This window comes from Tamandua tetradactyla, chromosome 13 (genome assembly GCF_023851605.1).
Source record: "Tamandua tetradactyla isolate mTamTet1 chromosome 13, mTamTet1.pri, whole genome shotgun sequence".
Classification (NCBI taxonomy): Eukaryota; Metazoa; Chordata; class Mammalia; order Pilosa; family Myrmecophagidae; genus Tamandua; species Tamandua tetradactyla.
In genome coordinates, this window is record NC_135339.1 from 57,414,524 (window position 1) to 57,436,722 (window position 22,199).

General features: G+C 42.3%; 1 protein-coding gene across 4 annotated transcripts in view; it reads right to left on the reverse strand.

The window, feature by feature from the left end:
- Window positions 1–22,199, reverse strand: part of BLNK (B cell linker) — an 83,129-nt gene that overhangs the window by 22,041 nt on the left and 38,889 nt on the right. For all 4 annotated transcript variants that reach the window (XM_077125596.1, XM_077125594.1, XM_077125595.1 and 1 more), the window contains 4 exons: window positions 17,449–17,489; window positions 12,760–12,916; window positions 5,986–6,149; window positions 929–1,010 (listed from right to left, as the gene is read on the reverse strand). In XM_077125596.1, coding sequence (XP_076981711.1) covers window positions 929–1,010; window positions 5,986–6,149; window positions 12,760–12,916; window positions 17,449–17,489 — 444 coding nt within the window. The remainder of the gene's footprint in view (window positions 1–928; window positions 1,011–5,985; window positions 6,150–12,759; window positions 12,917–17,448; window positions 17,490–22,199) is intronic.

The following is a 22,199-nucleotide window of genomic DNA, read 5'->3' on the forward strand; positions in this document are numbered from 1 at the left end:
TCAGAAATGTATTGTGCTCTTGAGTGTAATAGTGGAGAGGCCAAAGTAAAAGTCTCTCTTCCCCTGGTATGTGCAACAGACACCATTTCTCTTGGAGTGTGTGTGTGTATGAGTCTGTTTTAGCAGGGGTGGGGGTGGGAATGATTTGTTATTTCATCATGATGGGTGGCTTGGGAATTCAGGTGGGTCTTTAAACTGTGGGTGATATTTAGGGAGAGCTGAGAGGAGTAGTACATGATGGCAGAGTAAAAGGTCAGTACTGCTTCCTCTGGTTCAAGTTTATTAGTTGTATAACTGTTACCTGAAGAGGCCAGAAGTATCATTTATGCAGAATTAATTTCTCCATAGTGATTATATCCAAAATAAACTTGTACTATTTCTACACTTCATTTGAGGGTATTATGGTACTAGCTTTTTTTTTTTTTAAATAAAAACAGTTTTATTCACACATTATGCAAACCATCCAAAGTGTATATTCCATAGGCATTAGCTTTTTAATGTACAATTTATTTGTAATAGCCTTTAAAGAAATAGGATCCAGAAACCATCTCACCTTTTCATTTTTCTTCCCTGCAGAAAATTTTCCTGATGCAATGTTTTTAATGCCCTGGGCTTGCATTAAAAATATTACATTCTATGAGAAATTCATTTTTATAAGAGGGCAGCTGAAGGATAAGATCCCAGGTGCTTTTGTAATTTGAGATGTGAGTATTAAATCATGGAAGAGGAAGGAGGGGAAAAGCCAGGAAATACAAAGATGGGTGGCTCAGGGATGCTTTCTGACCGACCAGCCAAAGAAGGACATATGCTGGGGAGAAAGGCTTGGGCACCGTTATTTCTGATCTCAGTATTGTTTACCACCAAATAGTCTTGTATGCCCTGATTGACCACTAGAAGTATCTTGGTGCTAAAAATTAGAAACTCTTGCCTTTTTCAGATGGGGGTGAACTGCCTTCTGTGGGATGAATATAGTTTTCGTCTTCATCTTCCACAGGGACCACATAATCAGCCTAAAATAAATGCAGAAATAAATCAGGAAAATGTTGTACATTCATATTTCACTTATATGGGAGAGAACCTTTTTAAAATGGTTTGATTGAGATTTAATTCATATACCATTAAATTCCCCAATGTAAAGTATATAATTCAGTGTTTTTTTAGTAGATCCATGAAGTCATGTAACCATCACCACAATCTAATTTTAGAACATTTTCATCACCCCAAAAGAAACCTTGTACCCATTAGTCACATCCAAGTGCCCCGAAGACCTACTCATCAACTAAATTTTTATAAAATCCATTTTATCTAATTTTCTTTGGTTGCTTGAATTTTTGGTGTATCTAAGAAACAATTCTTTAACCAAAGGTCATGAAGATTTATCTTTATGTTTTCTTCTAAAAAAACATAGAGATTTAGGGTTTTAGTTCATACATTTAGGTCTGTGATCCATTTTTAGTTAATTTTCATATATGGTGTAAGGTAGGGGCCCAACTTAATTCTTTTGCATGTGGATAAACATTTGGCTCAGCACCATTTGTTGAAAAACACTATTTTTCCCCATTGAATTGTCTTGGCATCTTTGTTGATAATCGATTGACTATATATACAGGGGGAATGATTTTATATTAATAAGAGGCAAATGAGGACCAGATCTCAAAAGTGGTTTTTACAGCTTGGTAGCCAAAATGGGTACTGGGAGAAAGAAAAATCAAGCAAACATCTATTGAATATCTGATATGTTCTCATCCTCTTCTAAGTACTTTACATGTGTTATCTTACTTAATCCTCACATCAGCTCAGTAATGTACACTCAGCCCCATTTAAAGATGAAGAAACGGGCATGCATTAATTAAGTAGCTTGTTCAAGGTCTCCAGTTAAAAAGTGTCAGAGTCAGGATTTGAACCCAGAGAGTCAAGAATTCAGTGGCAATATTCTTATCCACTGCAGTCCAATAACTTTCTTCCTTCCCCTCCTCTTCGTGTCTACTTCTACCCTCTCCAATTAATTGCTCTCTCTCATCTCTTTTTTTCACCTCTAAACCTAGTTAAGAGATAATAAGTGGTTCTACTCACACAGTGTCTCAATTCTGCAGTCATGTTTAGAGGTGATCTGTCTGAAAGAGTTGAGACTTTGGAATCAGAGAGACCTGGGTGGAAATCCTTGCTTGACTCTTTTCTAGTTTTATGACATGGGGTAAATCACTGAATTATCAGAGGCCTTCTTGCATCTTGCCAATCAGAAGAGCCCACTTGTTCCTCTGTTATACACCTGGCCTCACTGTATTAGACCTTGAACTCTTGAGGACAGGCCTCTTCTTTGCCTATATTTGCGTTCCTAGTGTCTGAGAAGTCAGTAGCCTTGTGAATGGACAGAAATCGATGGACCCAATATCCAAGGTTGGGAAAAGGTCGACTTAGTAGAAGCGAATAATGGGGATGTTGAGTGCTTGAGGTATCCGTGAGAATCCTTTTGCTTCCATGGGTCCATCTCTCTGGATTAGCTCATAGCAGTGACATGTTATTAGAGCCCAGCTTTTCTTCCAGGGATTAGTTCCTGTGAGCAAAGAGCCTGAGCCCCCAGGTAGATTATGGCCACTCTCTCTAAGGCAGTCAACAAAATACTCAAATATCTTATATCTGAACACAGAGCACTGGGTCTAACAGTCAGCAATGGTGCCCGAACTACCTCAGAATTTATTCCTCTGAATTCTCAACTTTGCACTTGTTTTATTCTGCAGAACTTGATTGTGTAGAAGATTGTTTATCTGCAATAACTTGAATCTGATCTGTTTAAAATAATGCTATTTCTGGACTAGAGAAATTTTATGTCCAAAGAGCAATGATAGAAAAAAAGACCTGATCCAATCCAATCCCAATCAATTCTGTTTGATCTCTCTCTCTCTGACATTATACAGTCTAAGGAGAGGGAATGTGTAATGTATATTTCCAGCATTACAGCTCAATGCTTTAAAATAGTTGGTACCTACCAATGTAAGTAAATGATTAAGAGCCATCATAATTTGTATACTAACAGGACCATCTGGAAACTGCTGGAATGTTTTAATATAAACCTCATCATCTTGTGTGTGCAACACAAAAATTTATCAGTGATGACATCAGTGATTGATCTTGTGAAGCCAGGTGGATTATTCCATCACCATGATCTATACACAATTACAAATCCTTTTTCTGTTATTATAACGTGTACTGAAAATAGAATATTTTAAAAATCATCATTGATCAACTCCAGTGTTTAGACGTTTTCAGTATTAAGACCCCTGCCATAGATGCTTATGTGTTTGCTTTCTCCTCAGACTATAGGACTGTCATGGTGTCATTACTGCCCCATACCCTATATTTATCAAGAGTCATTTTAACCAGCTATTAATTTCCCACATGAGTTTCTTCCTTGTTACAACTCATGTGAACATTTAATAGTTTTATTTTATTGAATTCTTACAGTAATACCTACTCTCTAGTTAGGTGTATTTATTCTGATTTTACAGATGAGGAATTTGAGAGAGGTGAACTAACTCACTGAGGCCACATAGTTTGAAACCTTACAAGGACAGGGTCTGAGATTTCTTTGGGCACCATTGAAACCCTGGGACCTATGAAGTACCTGGCACATGCATGTTGAATGAAGAGCTGGTCTTTTCTTCAGTGGATGCTGGGGAAGTGGCGCAGGGCAGCCATCTAGTACCTGGGCACTGCCATCCCATTTTCTGGGCTCTCCCACTTACCTCTAGAACTTTGGACAAATTTTTCAACCCCTTTGCACTCTTGTTCCCTTATGTTTAAAATGGGGATGGATAACAGTAAATATTTCTTAGGGTTGTTGTGAGGATTTCACGGGATAATATGTATGCAGTGCCCAGAACACAAGCTGATACACAGCACTTATCAAATGATAAATCAGCTTTATCACATATAAGCTCCTTCCTCCTGTGCATCGCTGCCACACCCTCCACTCTCTGATTAGCCTCTACTTCGAGATTTTGGTTGGAACATTTACAGGAAAGTTAAACACTTATTTATGATTGTATTTGACTTCCTCTTTTCCATTCTACAGGTCTAGCCATATCTAAATGCTGACTTCTGTTTGTTTGGCTTTTTTCTTAACCTTTTTCTTATCTTGACCCTCCATCTGCCTATTCCAGAAGGCAGCCTCCTCTGTACTTCTCCTTTTCTCATTGGTTCAGCTGGCATGTGCCACCTCTGCAAGGCTGCCATTAGCAAAACTCTCCCTTGCCTCTCTGCAATCCACTCCTAATTAGTCACAGAAATGGAGACCCTTATGTATTCCACAGTATTCATTTATAGTCTTTCACTGAATTTATATCTTCATATGGATTGCTGAATGTTGAAAGAATTCACAACAAGACCCCAAAATCTAGTCCCTCCATCCTGTCTCCTGCTCAGCTTCTCCCCACCAATTCGTCCCCATTCTGAAAGGCCAGCATCACCTTGAGAAATTGACAGGCCACTTTCTCCAAGTCTGCTGACTTCCTGACTGTCCCTGCTTACAGGAGCGGGCAGATAACAACCATGAAAGCAGGCGCAGGGTAAGGGTATGTCCATGTATTATGCAAGTGGTGGGGACTATGGCAAATGGGAAAAGGGCTCAGGGATTCACAGCTGGAAGTCAACCATGAGGCTCAGCTGCTTTGAGGTAACAGATGGCCCAGTGTCACCTACTCTTCAATTTTCTGGAGAAACTAGAAATCTGGATTTTAAAAGAATTTAGAATCTGGTAGAAAGGAACCCAACATATATCAAGTCCCTTCTGTGTGTCAGGTACCATATTTGGTGCTGTATACACCAAATATGTTCTATCATATAATTCTCAAAATAACCTGAAGAGGTGAAAGTCTGAGGCTCAGAGCAGTTATCTGACCTACCCAAAGTCACACAGCCATTAAGGGTTAGGGGAGGAATTTGAATCTTGATACTGATTATATTTTGATTTAAAAGCCCCTCATTTCCATCTTGTGCTAGACTGCAAGTTTTATCAAGGTAAAAATGGAAGTCATTTCTCAACATGTGCATATACCGTAGGTTTTATTATTTATAGGTATTTAAAAACAAGTAATCCCTCAGAGAAGCTGCAATAAAGTTATGCATGTTGACGGCTAAGAGTTGTCTTTAATATCATTTTGTTCTTAGACTGTTACACTTGTATAGCTGTCCTGATGGCTAAATTTGAGGGCTGTCTTTGTCCTTATTTAAAGTGTAATTACCTCTGGGAGACATTGTATAATAGGCTCTATCAGTCATTACTACAGCAGTCTGAACGAGTTTTACTCATTCACTTGCAAAGGGAGAGCAACTGGGAGCGATTCCACAAGTAACAGCTAGGTGCTGACAGAGGGGAGACTGAGGAGACATACCCAGGGCTGGGGCTGGGACAAGCTGGACAGGTAGGTCTCTGAATATCTGGGGGGTTGGGGGCAGGGATAGAGGTTGAGAAGCAAGAACTGTCAGAAGGAAGTACAGGGTTTCCCTACAGTCTAGGGTCTCTATTAGATGTCCCGTTTACCCTTGTCCATCTTTGAAAAGTGTAGGAGCAGAGCGAATAGAAAGCGGAGAGAGAAAACGATGTGGGGGCAGGGCAGAGAAGCAAAGGAGAACAAAGACGGGGAACGAGTATTTTATGGAAGAAATGGAAGACGTGCAGGAAACCACAGGGAAGAAAGAGTAGAGGAACACAGATCCAGAGTTGATATCATACCCTGCGCCTATAGTAAATTAGAATGCTTAAAATAATGACATAGCTATTTTTAGAGAAAAAAAATTCCTTTCAGTAAAACAGCAGCGATTTAGAGGGATGCATTCAAAGAGGAGGTTGGCTGGTGCTGGCCAGAGAGCAGCGCAGGGAAGAAGGACACTAAGCCCAGGGCCAGACCGCTCTGGCCGCCTACCCCCCTCCCCCGCCTCCCGCCTGTCCACTGGGGCTGTGGAAGCCTCTGGACAGATTTACTTTACCTCATCCTCGACAAGCTCTTTGGGTTTGGGTGGGACTTGAGGTTTCTGAAGAGAAGATGGGGACGGCAGAGTGGAGGAGAGCCTGGCTTTCCCTGAAGTCCAGTTGGGCTTACTGGGAAGCGTCTTGCTGAAGGGTGGAGATAGCCTCTGGCTTGATCTATTATCTTGAAAGGAAAGCAACAGGAGACAAATGAGGCTCTGGATGATTCCCTGGGAGAGCGCCATCAAGAACAAGAAAACATAAAACTAGCAGCATTTCTGTAGCCACACATTTTTTTTTTAAATATTTTTATTGATAAACAACATACAAACACAAACATTCTTAACATAAAACATTCCATAAATGGTATACGATCAGGGGCTCAGGATATCATCACATAGTTGTGTATTCATCACCATGATAATTTCTTAAAACGTTTGCATCACTCCAGAAAAAGAAATAAAAAGAAAAAAGAAAAAAACTCATACATTCCATACCCCTTACCCCTTCTTCTCATTGACCGCTGGTATTTCCATCTACCCAATTTATTTTAACATTTGTTTCCCCTATTATTTATTTCTTTTTAATCCATATTTTTTACTCATCTGTCCATACCATAGATAAAAGGAGCATCAGACACAAGCTTTTCACAATCACACAGTCACATTGTGAAAACTATATCATTATACAATTATCTTCAAGAAACATGGCTACTGGAACACAGCTTTACAGTTTCAGGCACTTCCCTCTAGCTTCTCTAATACACCTTAAACTAAAAAGGGGTATTTATAAAATGCATAAGAATAACCTCCAGGAGAACCTCTCGACTCTGTTTGAAATCTCTCAGCCACTGACACTTTATTTTGTCTCATTTCTCTTTCCCCCCTTCAGGTAAGAAGGTTTTCTCAATCCCTTGATACTGAGTCCCAGTTCATTCTAGAATTCTTGTCCCACATTGCCAGAGAGGTCCACACCCCTGGGAGTCATGTCCCATGTAGACAAGGGTGGTGAGTTTGCTTGCCGTGTTGGCTGAGAGAGAGAGGCCACATCTGAGCAACAAAAGAGGTTCTCTGGGGGTGACTCTTAAGCCTAATTTTAAGTAGGCTTAGTCTGTCCTTTGCAGGGATAACTTTCATATGAACAAACCCCAAGTTTGAGAGAGAGCACAGCCTATTGATTTGGTTGTCCCCACTGCTTGCAAGAATATCAGGAATTTTCCAAATGGGGAAGTTGAATTTTTCCCCTTTCTCGCCATTCCCCCAAGAGGACTTTGCAAATACTTCTTTATTCACTCTTCAAATCAATCGTCTGTCTTTCCTTCTGGTTTCACTTGTGCCCCCAACCCTCCTCCCTCTATCATTCTCATATTGAGCTTCATTCAGTGTACTAACATCACTGACCCACCCATTATTAATAATGCATTCCTCGAAAGAGTAAAGTAAAACGTTCAGAACAAATTTCAAGTGACCGTTGACTTGGATTATAAGAACCAAAAGAATGTCCCGATAAAAAAAAAAATCCTCTCGGGGAAATGAGGGAGATTCATGGACTGTGGAGAGTTGATAGCTGTAACCAAGTGGGCTGAAGAGCTTGAGCAGCATCTGTGGTGTGCGTGCAGGTGTGTGTTTTTGCGGTGTATGGTCTTTGGTGGTTCACTTTGTTCTATGAACTCTTAAGGGCAGTGGTTCTCCATCCTGTTTGTACTTTAGAACTCCCTGGGGAGATTTAAAAATGACCAAGTCCTAGGCCCTTCCCCAGACCTATTAAATTTGAACTTCTGGGGAGGGACCTGATGTTATAGGTTTAAAAAGTTCTGTAGGTCTCCCTAAGATCAGGAATGAGACAAGGATGCCCTCTGTCACCACTATTATTCAGCGTTGTACTAGAAGTTCTAGCTAGAGCAATCAGGCAGGATAAACAAATAAAACACATCCAAATTGGAAAGGAAGAAGTAAAACTTTCATTGTTTGCTGATGAAATGTTATTATACTTGGAAAATCCTGAAAAATCTACAGCAAAGTTACTTGAGCTAATAAATTCAGCAAGGTGGTGGGATATAAAACTATTGTGCAAAAATCAGCAATCTTTCTATACACAAGCAATGACCTAACTAAGGAGTCAATTAAGGAAAAAATTCCATTCAAAATAGCAACCAAGAGAATCAAGTACCTAAGAATGAACTTAACTAGGGATGTAAAGGACTTGTACACAGAAAACTTCATAACATTGCTAAAAGTAATCAAAGAAGATCTAAATAGGTGGAAAGACATTTCCTTCTCATGGATAGGAAAGTTAAATATAGTTATGTTGTCAATTCTACCCAAATTAATCTACAGATTCAACGCAGTACCAATCAAAATTATAACAACTTACTTTGAAGACTTGGAAAAGCTAGTTACAAAATTCATCTGGAAGATAAAAAGACCCCGAATAGCTAAAAACATCCTAAAAAAAGAAGAATGAAGTGGAAGGATTTAACACTTCCCGATTTTAGAGCTTATTGTAAAGCCATAGTGGTCAAAACAGCATGGTATTGGCACAAAGATAAAAATATTGACCAATGGAATTGAATTAAGAGTGCAGGAATAGACCACCAAATCTATAGTCAACTGATCTTCAACAAGACCCCCAAATCCACTGAACTGGAACAATATAGTCTTTTCAATAAATAGGCATTGGAGAACTGGTTATCAATAGCCAAAAGAAGGAAAGAGGACCCTTACCTTACACCCTATACGAGAATTAACTCAAAAGGAATCAAACACCTAAATACATAAACCAGTATAAAGCTCCTAGAAGAAAATGTAGAGAAGCACCTTCAAGATCTGGTAATAGGAGGTAGCTTCCTAAACTTTACACCAAAAGCAAAAGCAACAAAAGAAAAATAAATAAATGGGAACTCCTCAAAATCAAATGCTTTTGTGCTTCGAAAGACTTTGTCAAAAAAGTGAAAAGGCAGCCAACTCAATGGGAGAAAATATTTGGAAATCAAATATCAGACAAAGGTTTGATATCCTGTATACATAAATCATACAACTCAACAACAAAAAAGAACAAACAGCCCAATTATAAAATGGACTAAAGATATGAATAGGCATTTTTTTCTGAAGAGCAAATATAGTGGCTAAAAAGCACATGAAGAAATGCTCATTTTCATTAGCTTTAAAGGAAATGCAGATCAAGACTACAATGAGATACCACCTCACACCTGTTAGAATGGCTGCTATTAAACAAACAGAAAACCACAAATGTTGGAGAGGATGTGGAGAAATTGGGACACATATTTCTGTAGTGGGAATCCACAGCTGCTATAGAAGACAGTTTGGAGGTTCCTTAGGAAACTAAATATTGAGTTGTCCTATAACCACGCAATAGCACTACTCGGTATATACCCAGAAGAGCTGAAAGCAGTGACACAACAGATATTTTCACACCAATGTTCACAGCAGCATTTTTCACAATCACCAAAAGATGGAAACAACCCAAGTGCCCATCAGCAAACAAATGGATTAACAAAATGTTGTATATACATACTGTTCTAGTTTGCTAGCTGCCAGAATGCAATATACCAGAAACAGAATGGCTTTTAAAAGGGGGAATTTAATAAGTTGCTCATTTACAGTTCTAAGGATGAGAAAATGTCCCAATTAAAACAAGTCTATAAAAATGTCCAATTTAAGGCATCCAGGGAAAGATACTTTGGTTCAAGAAGGCCAATGAAGTTCAGTGTTTCTCTCTCAGCTGGAAGGGCACATGGCGAACATGGCAGCGTCTGCTGGCTTTCTCGTGGCTCTGAAAAAAGGGACTCTCTCCAAAATGTTTCCTCTTTTAAAGGATTCCAGTAAGCAACTCCACCTTCAATGGGTGGAGACAAACCTCCATGGAAATCTTCTAATCAAAAGTTACCACCCACAATTGGGCGGGTCACATCTCCATGGGAACAATCAAAATGCTCCCACCCAGCAATATTAAATGAGGATTAAAGGACATGGCTTTTCTGGGGTCCACCGCAGATTCAGACCAGCACACATACAATGGAATATTATGCAGTAATAAGATGAAATGACATCCTGAAGCACATGACAAGATGGATGAGCCTTGAGGGCATAATGCTGAGTGGAATAAGCCAGACACAAAAGGATAGACACTGTATGACTCCACTTTTATGACCACGGTAAAGGTAACATCAGAGGCTTATAATACAGATATAGGGGGCCTAGAGGTATATGGAAACTAGAAACAGTCAGCTAATGAGGTTCAACTCAAATGTAAAGGAATAGATAGTAGTGAAGGCTATTCCCTAGTGGGGCTGTAAGTAATATTACCATATTGAAAGTGAACATGATTGAAAAGGGTCTTATAGACCCATGTGTTGTATTGATTAATGCTAGAAATATAAATAAGTTCTTGCACGAACTACTTCAAAGGTATGAATATTGGACAAAGAGTGTATAAGTTTGGGGTATAGGTGGAAAACATCAACTGTACCACAGCAACACCAGGGGTGAATAATATGGGGAGGGACAAGAGTCAAGGGGAGGTTTAGACTTTCTGTTTGGTGAGGGTGTGGTTGTTGGTTATCTTTCTCTCGGGAGCAATAAAATTACCTAAAGTTGAGAATGTTGATGGACCGTGGACTTTGGACACTATACATGATGCCTGATGAATGGAGGTGGCTGAAGGATGCACTGACTGAGAATTAGATTAGTGAGGGATGGTGTGTACATATGATCGAATATTTTGCTGCTACAAAAAGGAACAAAATTGTGAGGCATGCAATATTGTGAATGAACCTGTGGGACATTTTGGTGAGAAAAATAACCCAGAAACAAAAGAGCAATTATTGTATGGTCTCATTTAGAAAATGCTTATAAGAAAACAGGTGCCTAGATTGTAAGCTCTTGTAGCAGTCACATTTAGTCCAGAATAGTAATTATTATTTTTAGATTTTGAGAGGCTGTATTATAACCTGCTATTTAGAAATGAGAATGAAGCCAATCAGGTTGGGATTAAAGTAATTCAGAACACAGGGGTAAGGAAGACATTGTCTATATTTTAGAACCTCATCTACTCTCTGAGACCAAAGGAAGAAAGGTTCATTTTGTCCAAAATCTAAATTTTCTGTAGCACATATTCTAACTCAAACTGTCTTTTATTTAAATAATCCAAACAGGGAGCCCAAAATAAGAATGAGAGCCTTTAATCCTGTATTTCTTAACAAAACGCCTGGATACATCCCAGAGTATATTAAGCAGATAATCAAACAGTATTGGCAAAGTCCCTTGAGGGATGGGAGAAAAAATATGAAACTATTAAACTGTATTGTACCACTGCTTCCTCCTGCTTCCTCCTGCAACAGCACTGCTAGCTTGGTGCAGCTGCCCTGCCTGTCCTGGCCCCTTTCTGCTTCCCGGCTGGCAGCTGCCCCTGCCCTCAGCCCTAGTTCCCGCCTTGGTGAAGGTGTGTTAGTAACTGCACATTTGAAATCTCCCCGAAGCCTTTCTGAATGGTGTGGCTGGTACTGAGCCTCCAGGGTGTCCGCATGGCTGTATCTTTAGCCTGTCAGTTTTTGCAGTATTATTTGCAGCTCTTTGCGTTTACTTAAGTTTCTTCATGCAGCAAAGCACAGAAGTCAGACTTTGAAGGTTGCACCATTGGATGGGCCATTGAATCCTTCTGAGTTGTAGTTTCCTGGTCTGTAAAATGGGTCTGACACAGCCTCTTTCTTCCCAGGGTTGTTGTGACAGACATGATCGCTTACCAAACAGAGCAGCAGGTGGAGCCGGGTGGTGGAGGGCGGGGGCTTTGGAGCCAGGAGGCCCGGCTCGCATCCCAGCGTGGCTGCCTGTCAAACCTTGGTCCAGTGGGTTCCCTACTCTGAGCCTCCCTTTCCTGCCTTGCGACGCGAGATGAACACCTCTTCCGTAAGATCATCGAGTGGGTTGAATAGGCCACGACTGTAAAGCACTCAGCTATTAAGGAGTGTCTGTCTTGCCGCTGATGGTACTGGCTCGGAGTAGGTGCTCCATGGCTGAAATGTAGGATGAAGCCACGAGCAGTGCTTGGTACCTGGTGGGAGGCAGGCAGCGGTAGCCGCAATGGGCACAGGGCCTTTTCACGCAGAAAGCTGTGCACCGAAGTCCGCATCACTGGGCATGCTTGCTCTCCTCGTTGTACATCCTTACCCCGTAAGCTTGAAACACGCACCTCTTCATGACTGCCATTAAAAGTCACACTCAGGCCTCAAGGCCAGACCTGAGCTGTGCCTACTTGACCTATGAGGCTAGTCCGGGTTTGGAGCCCCACCCCCCAGTAATAAATCCGCTCCAAACCCCGCCTGACATGGGGCTGGCTGGCAGTCAGTCTGGGGAGGAGGAGGGAACGGGGAGGAGGGAGAAGGGGTGTCAGCAGACACTGAGGATTTTGTAGGTCATCCCTGGTCCGTACAGACTTCTTAAGAGAAAATTCCAGGAACCTTGGCACAGGAAGCCCTAAAAGAAGTGGGTCTAATCGCAGGGCTGGTTTCCCACGGGGCTGCTAGGAGTGGGGGAGGCAACCATCAGGCTGTGTGTGTTTTACTTTTTTTGGCTGTTTTCAATATTGCAGACTTAGGAAGCCTACCTGTCCCCTTACATTGGAGAGCTTTACCATTTGGGTGACCAGACCAGTGGCTGGGAGGCGGAAGTGAGCGTGGGAAGGAGGCGCGCAGGAGGCCCTCGGGCAGCCAGCAGGCTTGCCCAGCACTCTGCTGGCCCGGGAGGCACCGAGCCGAGGGTCTGGGGTTCGGGGCTCACCTACGTACTCGCCCCTGGCGAAGGGCAGGGCTGGGTGAACTGTCCTGGTCTCCTGCTCCACTGGGGGTGGCTCGTAGCTGTCGTCCCCGTTCTCTTCCACGGGCATCACGTACATCTCCGAATCCGAGTGCTCATCCGGGTGTTCGTAATCGCTGTCCTGGGAAGGCAAACACCCTGCTCAGCGGAGGGCACAACTCTTTCCCCAGAACTCACCCAAGGTGAGGGAGCAATTGAAGAGGCAAAGCTGGGATCTGCAACCAGGGCTCTCCTGACTCCAAAGCTCTTCGCCTTGATCCCGGTGCTTTCTGAGGGAAAGCATGGACTATTTAAACCCGAGGGTGGCTGAAATTCTGCATACTGACAAAGCAGAACAGTGGGAGATAGTATGATATCTTTTTAAAAGACAGAAAAATGACCTAATAAAATGGAATCACTAATAGGTATTATTTCTCATGAATGCTGATGGTTGAGGAAAAAGTAGGTTTAATTCAGGGAGGGGGAGGGGATAAAGAAATTACATAGATGCCTTTGAGGAGACGAGTTGTTTTTAAAAACCTAGCTGGTCAACTTCAAAATGACTCAGAGTCCATTCTCTTTCTTTCTTTTTGCTATTTTTAAAATATAAATTCTATTTCAGTTCATATGGAAAATGCATCGACAAGGGCCAAAATCGAAACGGTTCAGAAGGTCGTAAGGTAAAGTGTTCCCAGTCACTTAGTTTCTCTCTGTTTGGGCAAACCATGTTTCTAGCTTTATATGCACCATGTCAGAGATGGTTTTGTGTATAACGTTTGAATGATGTGGAGGAAATACTTGGTTTGGGACGGAGGAGGCCCTCTGCCTTCTGTGACTGCTGCCCACGCGCTGCCTGACGCCGGGCACGGTGACGGTGAGTGACTGAGAAATGGCTGTCCAGTTTCATGGCAGGGATGGAGGTATAGCTGGTCACTGTCTTGTTACTTCTGTATCCTCACCGCCTTAAACAGTGCCGGCACGTGATGCGCACTCAAAAGGCTTGGAATGAACAAATGAATAAATGAGCGAAGACTGTTCTTTTCTTTTCAGTCAGGGGATAAGTGGGGTGAAGGGGTTGGAGCAGGAAAGGAGAAAGGAGGATGAAAAGACAGCTTTTCCTGAGGTGGCTGGAGGCATGCTGGAAGAGAGAAGAAAAGGAGGAAGGACCCTGAAGAGGGTGTACATCCTTGTCCTTGTGAAACATCTGGAAATGGACCGGAAGGGGGGAGGTACGAAAATTCCGGTAGGAGTGAGATATCTCAAACTTAAGGGAAATTGCCCAACCCCCTATCTCAGTAACAGCAAATGGAGGTGGGGGGGGCTTAATAATTCTTCCTGAACATGAATAGGAAATTAGGCTGAGTATAATATAATTATCACTATAATGAATAATTATTAATTGCTTTATATTATACATAAATATTATACTTATTAGAATACATAATATAATATTCTAACTGGAATTTTGATGTTACTGCATATGACATGGACTACTTCATTTACTCCTCCCCATAATCATATGAGGTTAGTTTCTTCTTATCTCATTTTACAGATGTGGAAACTGAGGCACAGAACGTTGAGTTCATTTGAGTTGGCAGTCTGTGTCCTGGGGAAGACAATAACCATTATCAGGCAGAGGGCCTGAGGGATGGATAAGGAAGCCAGAAAGCCTGGCTTCCCAAGACTCATCTGATCTTGCATGGGGTGGTAGGAACCCTCCTGGTTCAGGGGATGGACATAGCGGGGGCTGTTACAGCATCCCAGGGAGAGACCAGTGCAAGGACTGGGAAACGGTTGCTTTAATAAACGTCTGGAAATATCAGTGGGCATTGCCTCCTGACATGTGCACCTGCATAGGGTATGGTTTGGGTATCCCACTCTTCTTCATTTTGCAGGGAACATGGAAGGGGCTTTCTGGACTTGGTTTCCTGGAGGCTGCGGGGCAGCATCTCTCCTGGGGAAGACACTGGGGTCCTTGCAGCCCCTTGGACAGAGCAGCCTGACTGAGAAGACCAGGTTGGCAGAAATGACAGGGAAAGAGAGGGTAGAGGAAAAGTGACCCCAGGTCAGCTGTCTCTGGCAGCCAGTGTCTGGCACTGGGTGTAGTCCTCAGGGGGACAGGATTGAGACTGTGTCCCCAGAACCCAGCAGAAAGTCTGCTCCAGGGAAGATGCCCACTAACCATCTGTGGAATGAATGAATGAACTGAGCTGCTGGCCTTGAGCTTAGGGACTGCAGAGATGGGAATGAGTGCTCAGGAGAAGAGCTGGGCTAGCCCTTCCTTTGGAAAATCCTCTCCATCAACCAACACCATGAGCAGTCACTGCTCAAGGCACAGCAGACTGCACTAAATACCTTTATTAAGAAAATTTGAAAAGGAATCTGTTCAAACTTCTGAAAAAGTTAAAAAAAAAAAATTCCTTCCTCCAAAGTTAACCTGAATTCCGGCAAACAAGATTCCTTCATTCACTCAATACTAGAGTAGGTGCAATATGTAGGACAGTCTGATGGAAATTTTGAAGGAGAAAATGTGCAATCAGACAAAAATCCCAAACTGTTCATTCATTCATGTAATCAATTAATATTTATTGAGCACCTACTGTGTGCCAGGCATCATGCCTGGCTCTGAGTTCAAGACAAATACAGTATGGCTTTCATAACATTTATATTTTAGTGGGGATATCAATGATAAATGAAAGTGAAGATAAATGCTAGGTAGGGAACTAACTAAATAAAATAGCTATCACTTGAGATAGATGTACTTAAGGGAATGATTGAGGTCCTGAGACAGAGCCATGGAAAGAAGTGTTTTACCTTGACTAAAGTGCTGGAAAGCCCTTTCTGAGAAGAAGAGATTTAAGTGAAACCTGAGGATAAGAAATTACCAACCAAATGAGGAAAAATGAGGGCGTTCTTTGGTTTCTCCTCACTTGCCTTCACCTGCCCAAGAACTATGAGTGTGAAATCCCTGAGGCAGGCAGGACCTTGGACTATTCTAGGAGGGAAGGCAGTGTGGCTGGGGTGTGAGAAGCAAGGAAGGAGTGCTTGGAAGGCTGGACAGGCCTACAGGGGCTGGACATTGTCAGATCTGGAGGTTTTAGTAACAGGCCTGGATTTTAATCTACGTGCAATGGGAAGCCACTGAAGAAAAACTAATTGAGTTAAATAATGCTTATTATAACTGATAATGTTGGTTGATTGACCTTGGGTCAAGTCATTCCCCCTCTCCAGGCTGATTTTCTTTTGCGCACCCACTGTCTTCAAAAGCCTTACTGTGGTCTTTTTATCCAGCCAGATAGTTCAATTTCCTTTGCTTTCTTCCCGATGTGGACCAACTTCTTCTGTTGCTTCAGCTCTAGTGCAGGTGCGTGCAGCCAGCAGGGGGCGCAGCCGCAGCACTTCTGGAGTATCAGGGACTGCTGAGCCCCAGGAAGGCCACCCTACCCCTAGTTTTTCTTTTTCCTGTAGGTGAAAAGGAGTTCCTCTCTCCTAATCTGCAGAATCAACACTTACAGGTGTACACAACACTGAGCTGAGGTCAGGCTCAATTCTGGGCCATATTTTCATCCCACTGGGCTCATTGAATAACTGAATGACCATGGACAAGTCATTTTCATTCTCTTGGCCTCAGTTTCCCAATCTGTGAAATACTGTGTGTGGCTGTGTGGAGGGCCTCTTGGATCCCTTTCAGATATAAAATTCACAGATTGGAACAGGCCAACATTCTGGATGAATTTGATGTAAGTGAAAAATTAATTACTCTGCAGGAAAGTTTTTAGTATGTCAAATTCACTGCCACTCCCCCCTCCCCCATATTTCCACAACCAGGGACTGATTTTGTCAGGCTCGGTGGCTTCTCTACAAGCTTGAATTTTATTCCGTGTGCAGTGTGAAGCCATTTTTGTGAAGAAAACTTTTTAAAATGTCTTATCCCTACAAGATCCAGCCCAGGAGAAAAGTAGCCACAGAGGCCTGCTTTGGACGTCTCCAGGTTGCAGACACCCGGCGGAGGTTGACAGTTAACTCTGAAACTATCCACACACAGCCCCTGCTGGTCGTCAGGCCCAGGTCTCACTCCCTGGGACTCTGCTGATGTCCTCTTGTCACACAGCAACCCTTGGTGGTTAAGAGCCTAGTTCTGAGATCTGAGGGTCTGGGCTTAAATTTTGGAACTGTGAGTTACTTAAACTCTCCTTCCTTGATTTCTTCATCTGTAAAATGGGCAGAATTGATATTCAAAATATTTAACAACTAGTAAGGTGCAGGTTCTGACCATGGTGTTAAAGAGGGTCCCAGACCCCCTCCCTGATGACCAGGCATTAACTCTTCAGTTGCTGGTTTATTTAGGGACCCTAGGCAGGGGCCAGGTGGTGACTGGGCACTGGGGAGTTTGGGACAGAGGCCATTTCCCAACTGATATGGACATATTTAAACATTTTAACATCTATTTTGGCTGTGCTGGTGAATATGCTGGGAACTGACATTGAAAATGGTTATAAACGTACCTGCCTCAAAGGTGTGGTGTATGAGATAATGTGTGTGAAGCTGTTGGCCTTGTTTGTAGGCGGCCTTTCTAGCACTGCCCTCATGCAGTTCTGAAACAAGCCCTTAAAAGGGCCTCCCCCAAGTTTTGGTGGAAACAGTGCCTTGCTGGTCCCGGGAGCAAATACTTACAAAGTCATCTGACCACTGCTCCTCTCCATCAGCAGGGTTTTCTGAAATGGCATGTGGGAAACAGAGTGAATCTCAGCTGGCCAGTGCCACCCTACCCACAAACACCCGTGCCTGTCTTCCCTTCCTTTGGGCTTCCAGGTCCCGTTTACTTGGCTTTGAGAGCGTGTTACAGTCATCCCGTATTCATTCACTTTTGACCGTTCTCTCTTCTTTTTTTTTAAGTCAAAGCATAAAGAAAAGATCCACTGGGCAGGGCAATGCTGCATCTGACCCATGTCTGTCTTTTTCAAGGGTCATTTCTTGGACCTTTCGCTATCCTAGTAGGGACTTGAGATCCCTACTAGGTTTGCTTCTAAGAATTGTTTTGAATGAATATGTGGATGGTGCAGTACCAGAGCACTGGGCTGGGAGTCACACGGACCTAAATTTGGATCTTGGTTCTGCCCCTAACTTGTTGGGTAGCATGGGCAAGACACGTAATATCTCCGGGCCTTGGTTTCCACATCTATAAAATGGGGAGATAACTTCTATGATTCTCTTTAGCTCTTCGATTATTTTTTTAATTAAAACGATGTTTGTCCAATGCCTTACTATATGCCAGGCAATATTATCAGAGCTTTTCACCTGCTCACTCATTTAGCCCTCTCAAAAACCTTGTGAGCAAACCGAGGCCTAGAGAAGATAAATCATTTGCCCAAGGTCACTCAGTAAGTAAATGGTGAGGCCAGGAATTGAACCCCAGAGGTTGACTCCGGAGCTCGTGCTCTGAATCCCAGTTCTGTGCTGCCTTGCTATCCATGAGCTACAGGGTGCAGCTGTGTCCTGAGTTCCACAGGGGATACAAAAGCAGATAGGACAAGTCTCAGCCCTTAAGTATGATCTTGAAGAATAAATATGTAGATAAATAATATATAATATAATTAATAAAATATAAATAAATAAAACTTATATTCTTGCAGAATAAAAATGGATCTGAATTATGGCAGCAAAGAATATTTGACCCCTTCTCTTCCAAAACACATTTAGGATATAAGAAGCTTAGCATCTCTGCCATCACATCAAGTGACCTTAGAGGTTAAACTCAATTCACTCTGCCATGTTAGAGCTCAACCAGACACAGGCCCAGATAACATAGTATCTCCAACGACTACCCCATAGAGGGTTCCAGGCCCCTCCCACCCCACTGCAGAGCCACTGCTAGAGGGCCAGTAAGTGGTGCCTGAATCCCTCAAAATCTCAGCAGAACCTTATCTCACAATTTCTATCCTTTGCCATGGCAAACAGCCAACTTCAGCTCCACATGGGTTCCACAGAGTGACGAGGAAAGGAATCTTGCAGGTGAAATGGGGGACAGGAAGGAGACCTTTGGACTAGTGTGGCCATGTTTTAATCTAATGGTTAGCAGCAGCACCCTCTCTTGGGGAAAACTTGAGAGGAGCTAAGAAGGAGCCTCACCATGCAAGTAAAATATGGGATCAAATTCTGACATTAACAGAAAATAATTCTTACTAAATTATCCTTTTGGTTGACTTATACCAAATTATGGTGTATTCTAATCATCTTCTAGAAACTCTAGAAGAATAAGTGAACAAATCCTCTTCTGATGTGGCAAGATCTCTATCCTGGTACAGTGGGGGAAATAACAAGTTTCTAATTCCTTATGTTTGGGGATAATTGAAGCCCAACACTTAGAATGGCAAGATGTTCATGTTTTAACCATATGAAGCAGAAACTTTGTAAGATAAATTGTACGTTTCTTTACCTTGATAACCTGTATTGGCTGAATCCTTTCTCCAGGACTCAGTGGCTACTTTATGATCAATTACTAGTGCAAGTAGTTGCAACTAGTTTCCTTGTCTCTGTGATCGCTCCTCTCCCATCACTCCTTCCTACTGTTTCTAGTTATTTTCTTAAAATAAAAGTTAGATCGTGTTGTTTCTTTCCTTCAGAATCATCAATAACTCCCTATAGAATAAAGTCTAAATTCTGTGTCAAGATATTCAAATGACCCCACCTTTTGTCCCTTTATTGACTTCTCCTATTTCAGTCTTACACATCCATTTTTACTAATACCAAAGAGCTTGTCCCTTCTGCATGTGCTTTTGATGGGTCTCTGCCCTGCTCTAGCTGTTTCCCCAGCCGGTCCCACTTCTTTCTTCCATGGAAATCCTTGTCGTCCCTGACAGGCCTATTCAGAGGCTTTCTCCTCCATGGAGTCCCCACCAGTCCTTCTGCTCATAACCAATCACCCTTCCTCTGAGCCCTCCTAGATGCTGCCAGCATGTTGATGTCACATGTACCTCCTACTGCCTCATGCTATGATTAAAATATATCTCTCTGTACTGAAAGGCAAGGCCTATTTATCTTTGTATCTGAATAGTGTTTTACATTTCTAAGCACTAATCTATGGACTGTGTAACCAATGAACTAATAAAAATATGAACCATTGCATGCACTGAATGAATGAAAATTAGGATAATAATAATAGATTCCATGTGTTAAATATTTGCTATACACCAGGTGCTCAGCTAAGCTGTTTTAAAAGCATTTCTTCAATTGTCCTCATAAAAGCACTGTGTGGTAGGCATTATTATTATTTCTGTTTTACAGTTGAGGAAACAAGGGCTAAGAAAGATTGCATAACCTGTCTGAGGCCACAGAACTCCGAGTGCAGGCATAGGATTGGAGCCAAACTGTCAGTGTTGGCTCCCGCACCTGAAACCCATGTGATCATTCAGATAAAACCTAGGAGAAAAGCAGATAACCAGTCCAGACATCTTGGGGCGTGGAGGCAGAAAATGGAGAAAAGCCTCGTGTTGTAGAGTTGACTTGATGTGTTCCACCCACCAGCGGCTACCTCTTCTGGTCTCAAGGGAAACATGTGTCAGACTCAGAAAATCACAAGCTTGTAGGCAATTCTCTAAACTGAAAAGTCTGACAGTCCCAAGCACTAGATCTAAAGTATAGCTGATTTTCCAGTATCTCAGGGAGCCTCCAAAAGCGTGCAGGACTATGGTTCTAGAACCAGACTCCCTGGGTTCAAACCCAGGCTCTGCTCTTTTCTAGTTGCTTGGCCTTGGGCCAGTCATTTAATATCTTATAAAGATCAGTTTCTTTGTCTGTAAAACAAAGATAGTGTCTACCTCATATGGTTTTTGTGAGAATAAAGTAATATAAACATGTGAAGTACTTAAAAAAGCCTGGCACACAGTAAATGCTATATTAATGTTAGTTAGTCTTGTGTAGGATATTTGCAAACGTCTTGATAAACCCTTAAAACAACACCAATACTAATTCACTCCAATGAAAATCACACAGTATGGCTACCACAAAGAAATGGATCCTAGAAAGTCTCTAGTGTAATGGGTAAAATTTTAAGGAGGATTAGTTCTAATTTTGTATATGCTAATGCCCGGCCCCTACCAGAAAGCTGAGCTCCTGCTTGGGCCACCTTCTCAGGTAAAGCCTTTCCTGTTGTGTTGTTTACTTGGTTTGGGGCTAATGGTCCTTTTTTGAGTCATAATCCCCTGCCACACATAGAGGGAGCCCTCCCTTGCCTGGCCTAGGATTTGCATTGCACGCGGCCCTCCCAGGCCTGCATCACAGCTCCACGTGTGATGACATGTAAGAATTGCCAGGATGGGCCCATCTCGGTATTGCTCCAGGCAAGAGTATGCAGGGGTTTGAGCCTGGATTCTGGGACCACACTGCCTAACTTGAAATTCTGATTTTGTTGTTTTTATCGGCATGGACTTAGCCAAATTGCTTAACCTCTGGGTCTCAGTTTCCTCATCTCTAAAATTGGTATTAACAGTAACTGCTTCATACACTTTTAAAAGAATGAAAATGAAATAACATATTAAGTGCTTAGAGAATACCTTACATTCAATAAGGCTCAATGAACTTTGGCATTCACTATTCATTTAAATTCTCTTTAATTCTCACAATATCCTAAACAATAGGTATTCTTATCTCCAGTTCAGGAATCTGTGGCTAAGAGATGTTACAAAACTTTTCTAAGTTTGCATGGCCATTTGGGAAGCAAAGTCAGGATTTTAACCCAGTAAAAAGAACCTAAATTCCAAGGTTTTTGCACCAAGATATCCTGTGTAATGGAAATAAAGAACTATGGACTAGATGAACTATCATGTATTAGATTGAGAATAATCCAGGGCAGCGTAACTCTCCTAGCATCTATACTGATTCCAGGTGCTGGGAAAGTTCAGGGAAAGGGGTGCTCAGTGAGGACAGAGAGATTGTGTAAGGTTGTGTGCAAGAGGTGGAACTGAACTGTGAATTGGAGGATGAGCAAGTTTCTCACAAGAGAATGAAGATGAGAGAGCCTCCTGCCTCCAACAGCTAAGCCAGAGGCCTTAGGTGTCAGGTCCAGAAGCAGGGCTTAGCAGATAGATGAAATGGGGCATTCATGAGGGGCAGATGTGCTCATAATGAATGAGCATCACTGGAGAGTAACAGAAGAATATGCCAGATATAAAGACAAAGCTAGATTCATTGCCAACCAAGGAGATGTTCCAGCTGCAACGGATTTTAGAGGTTCCAGTGGCATGCTGGAGATGGGGAGGCTGAAGAAGATGGTGTCCAGTAACTCAGGCAGGAAGAGATGAAGGCTGAACTAGGCTGGACAGCTGGATGGATAATTAAAGGTCTCCATGGTAAAGGGTTGAAGGCAAGTGCAAACTCAGCCTCTTGGTTCTTGGGCCAAAGAAAAATGGTAGCATCTCATCTATGGG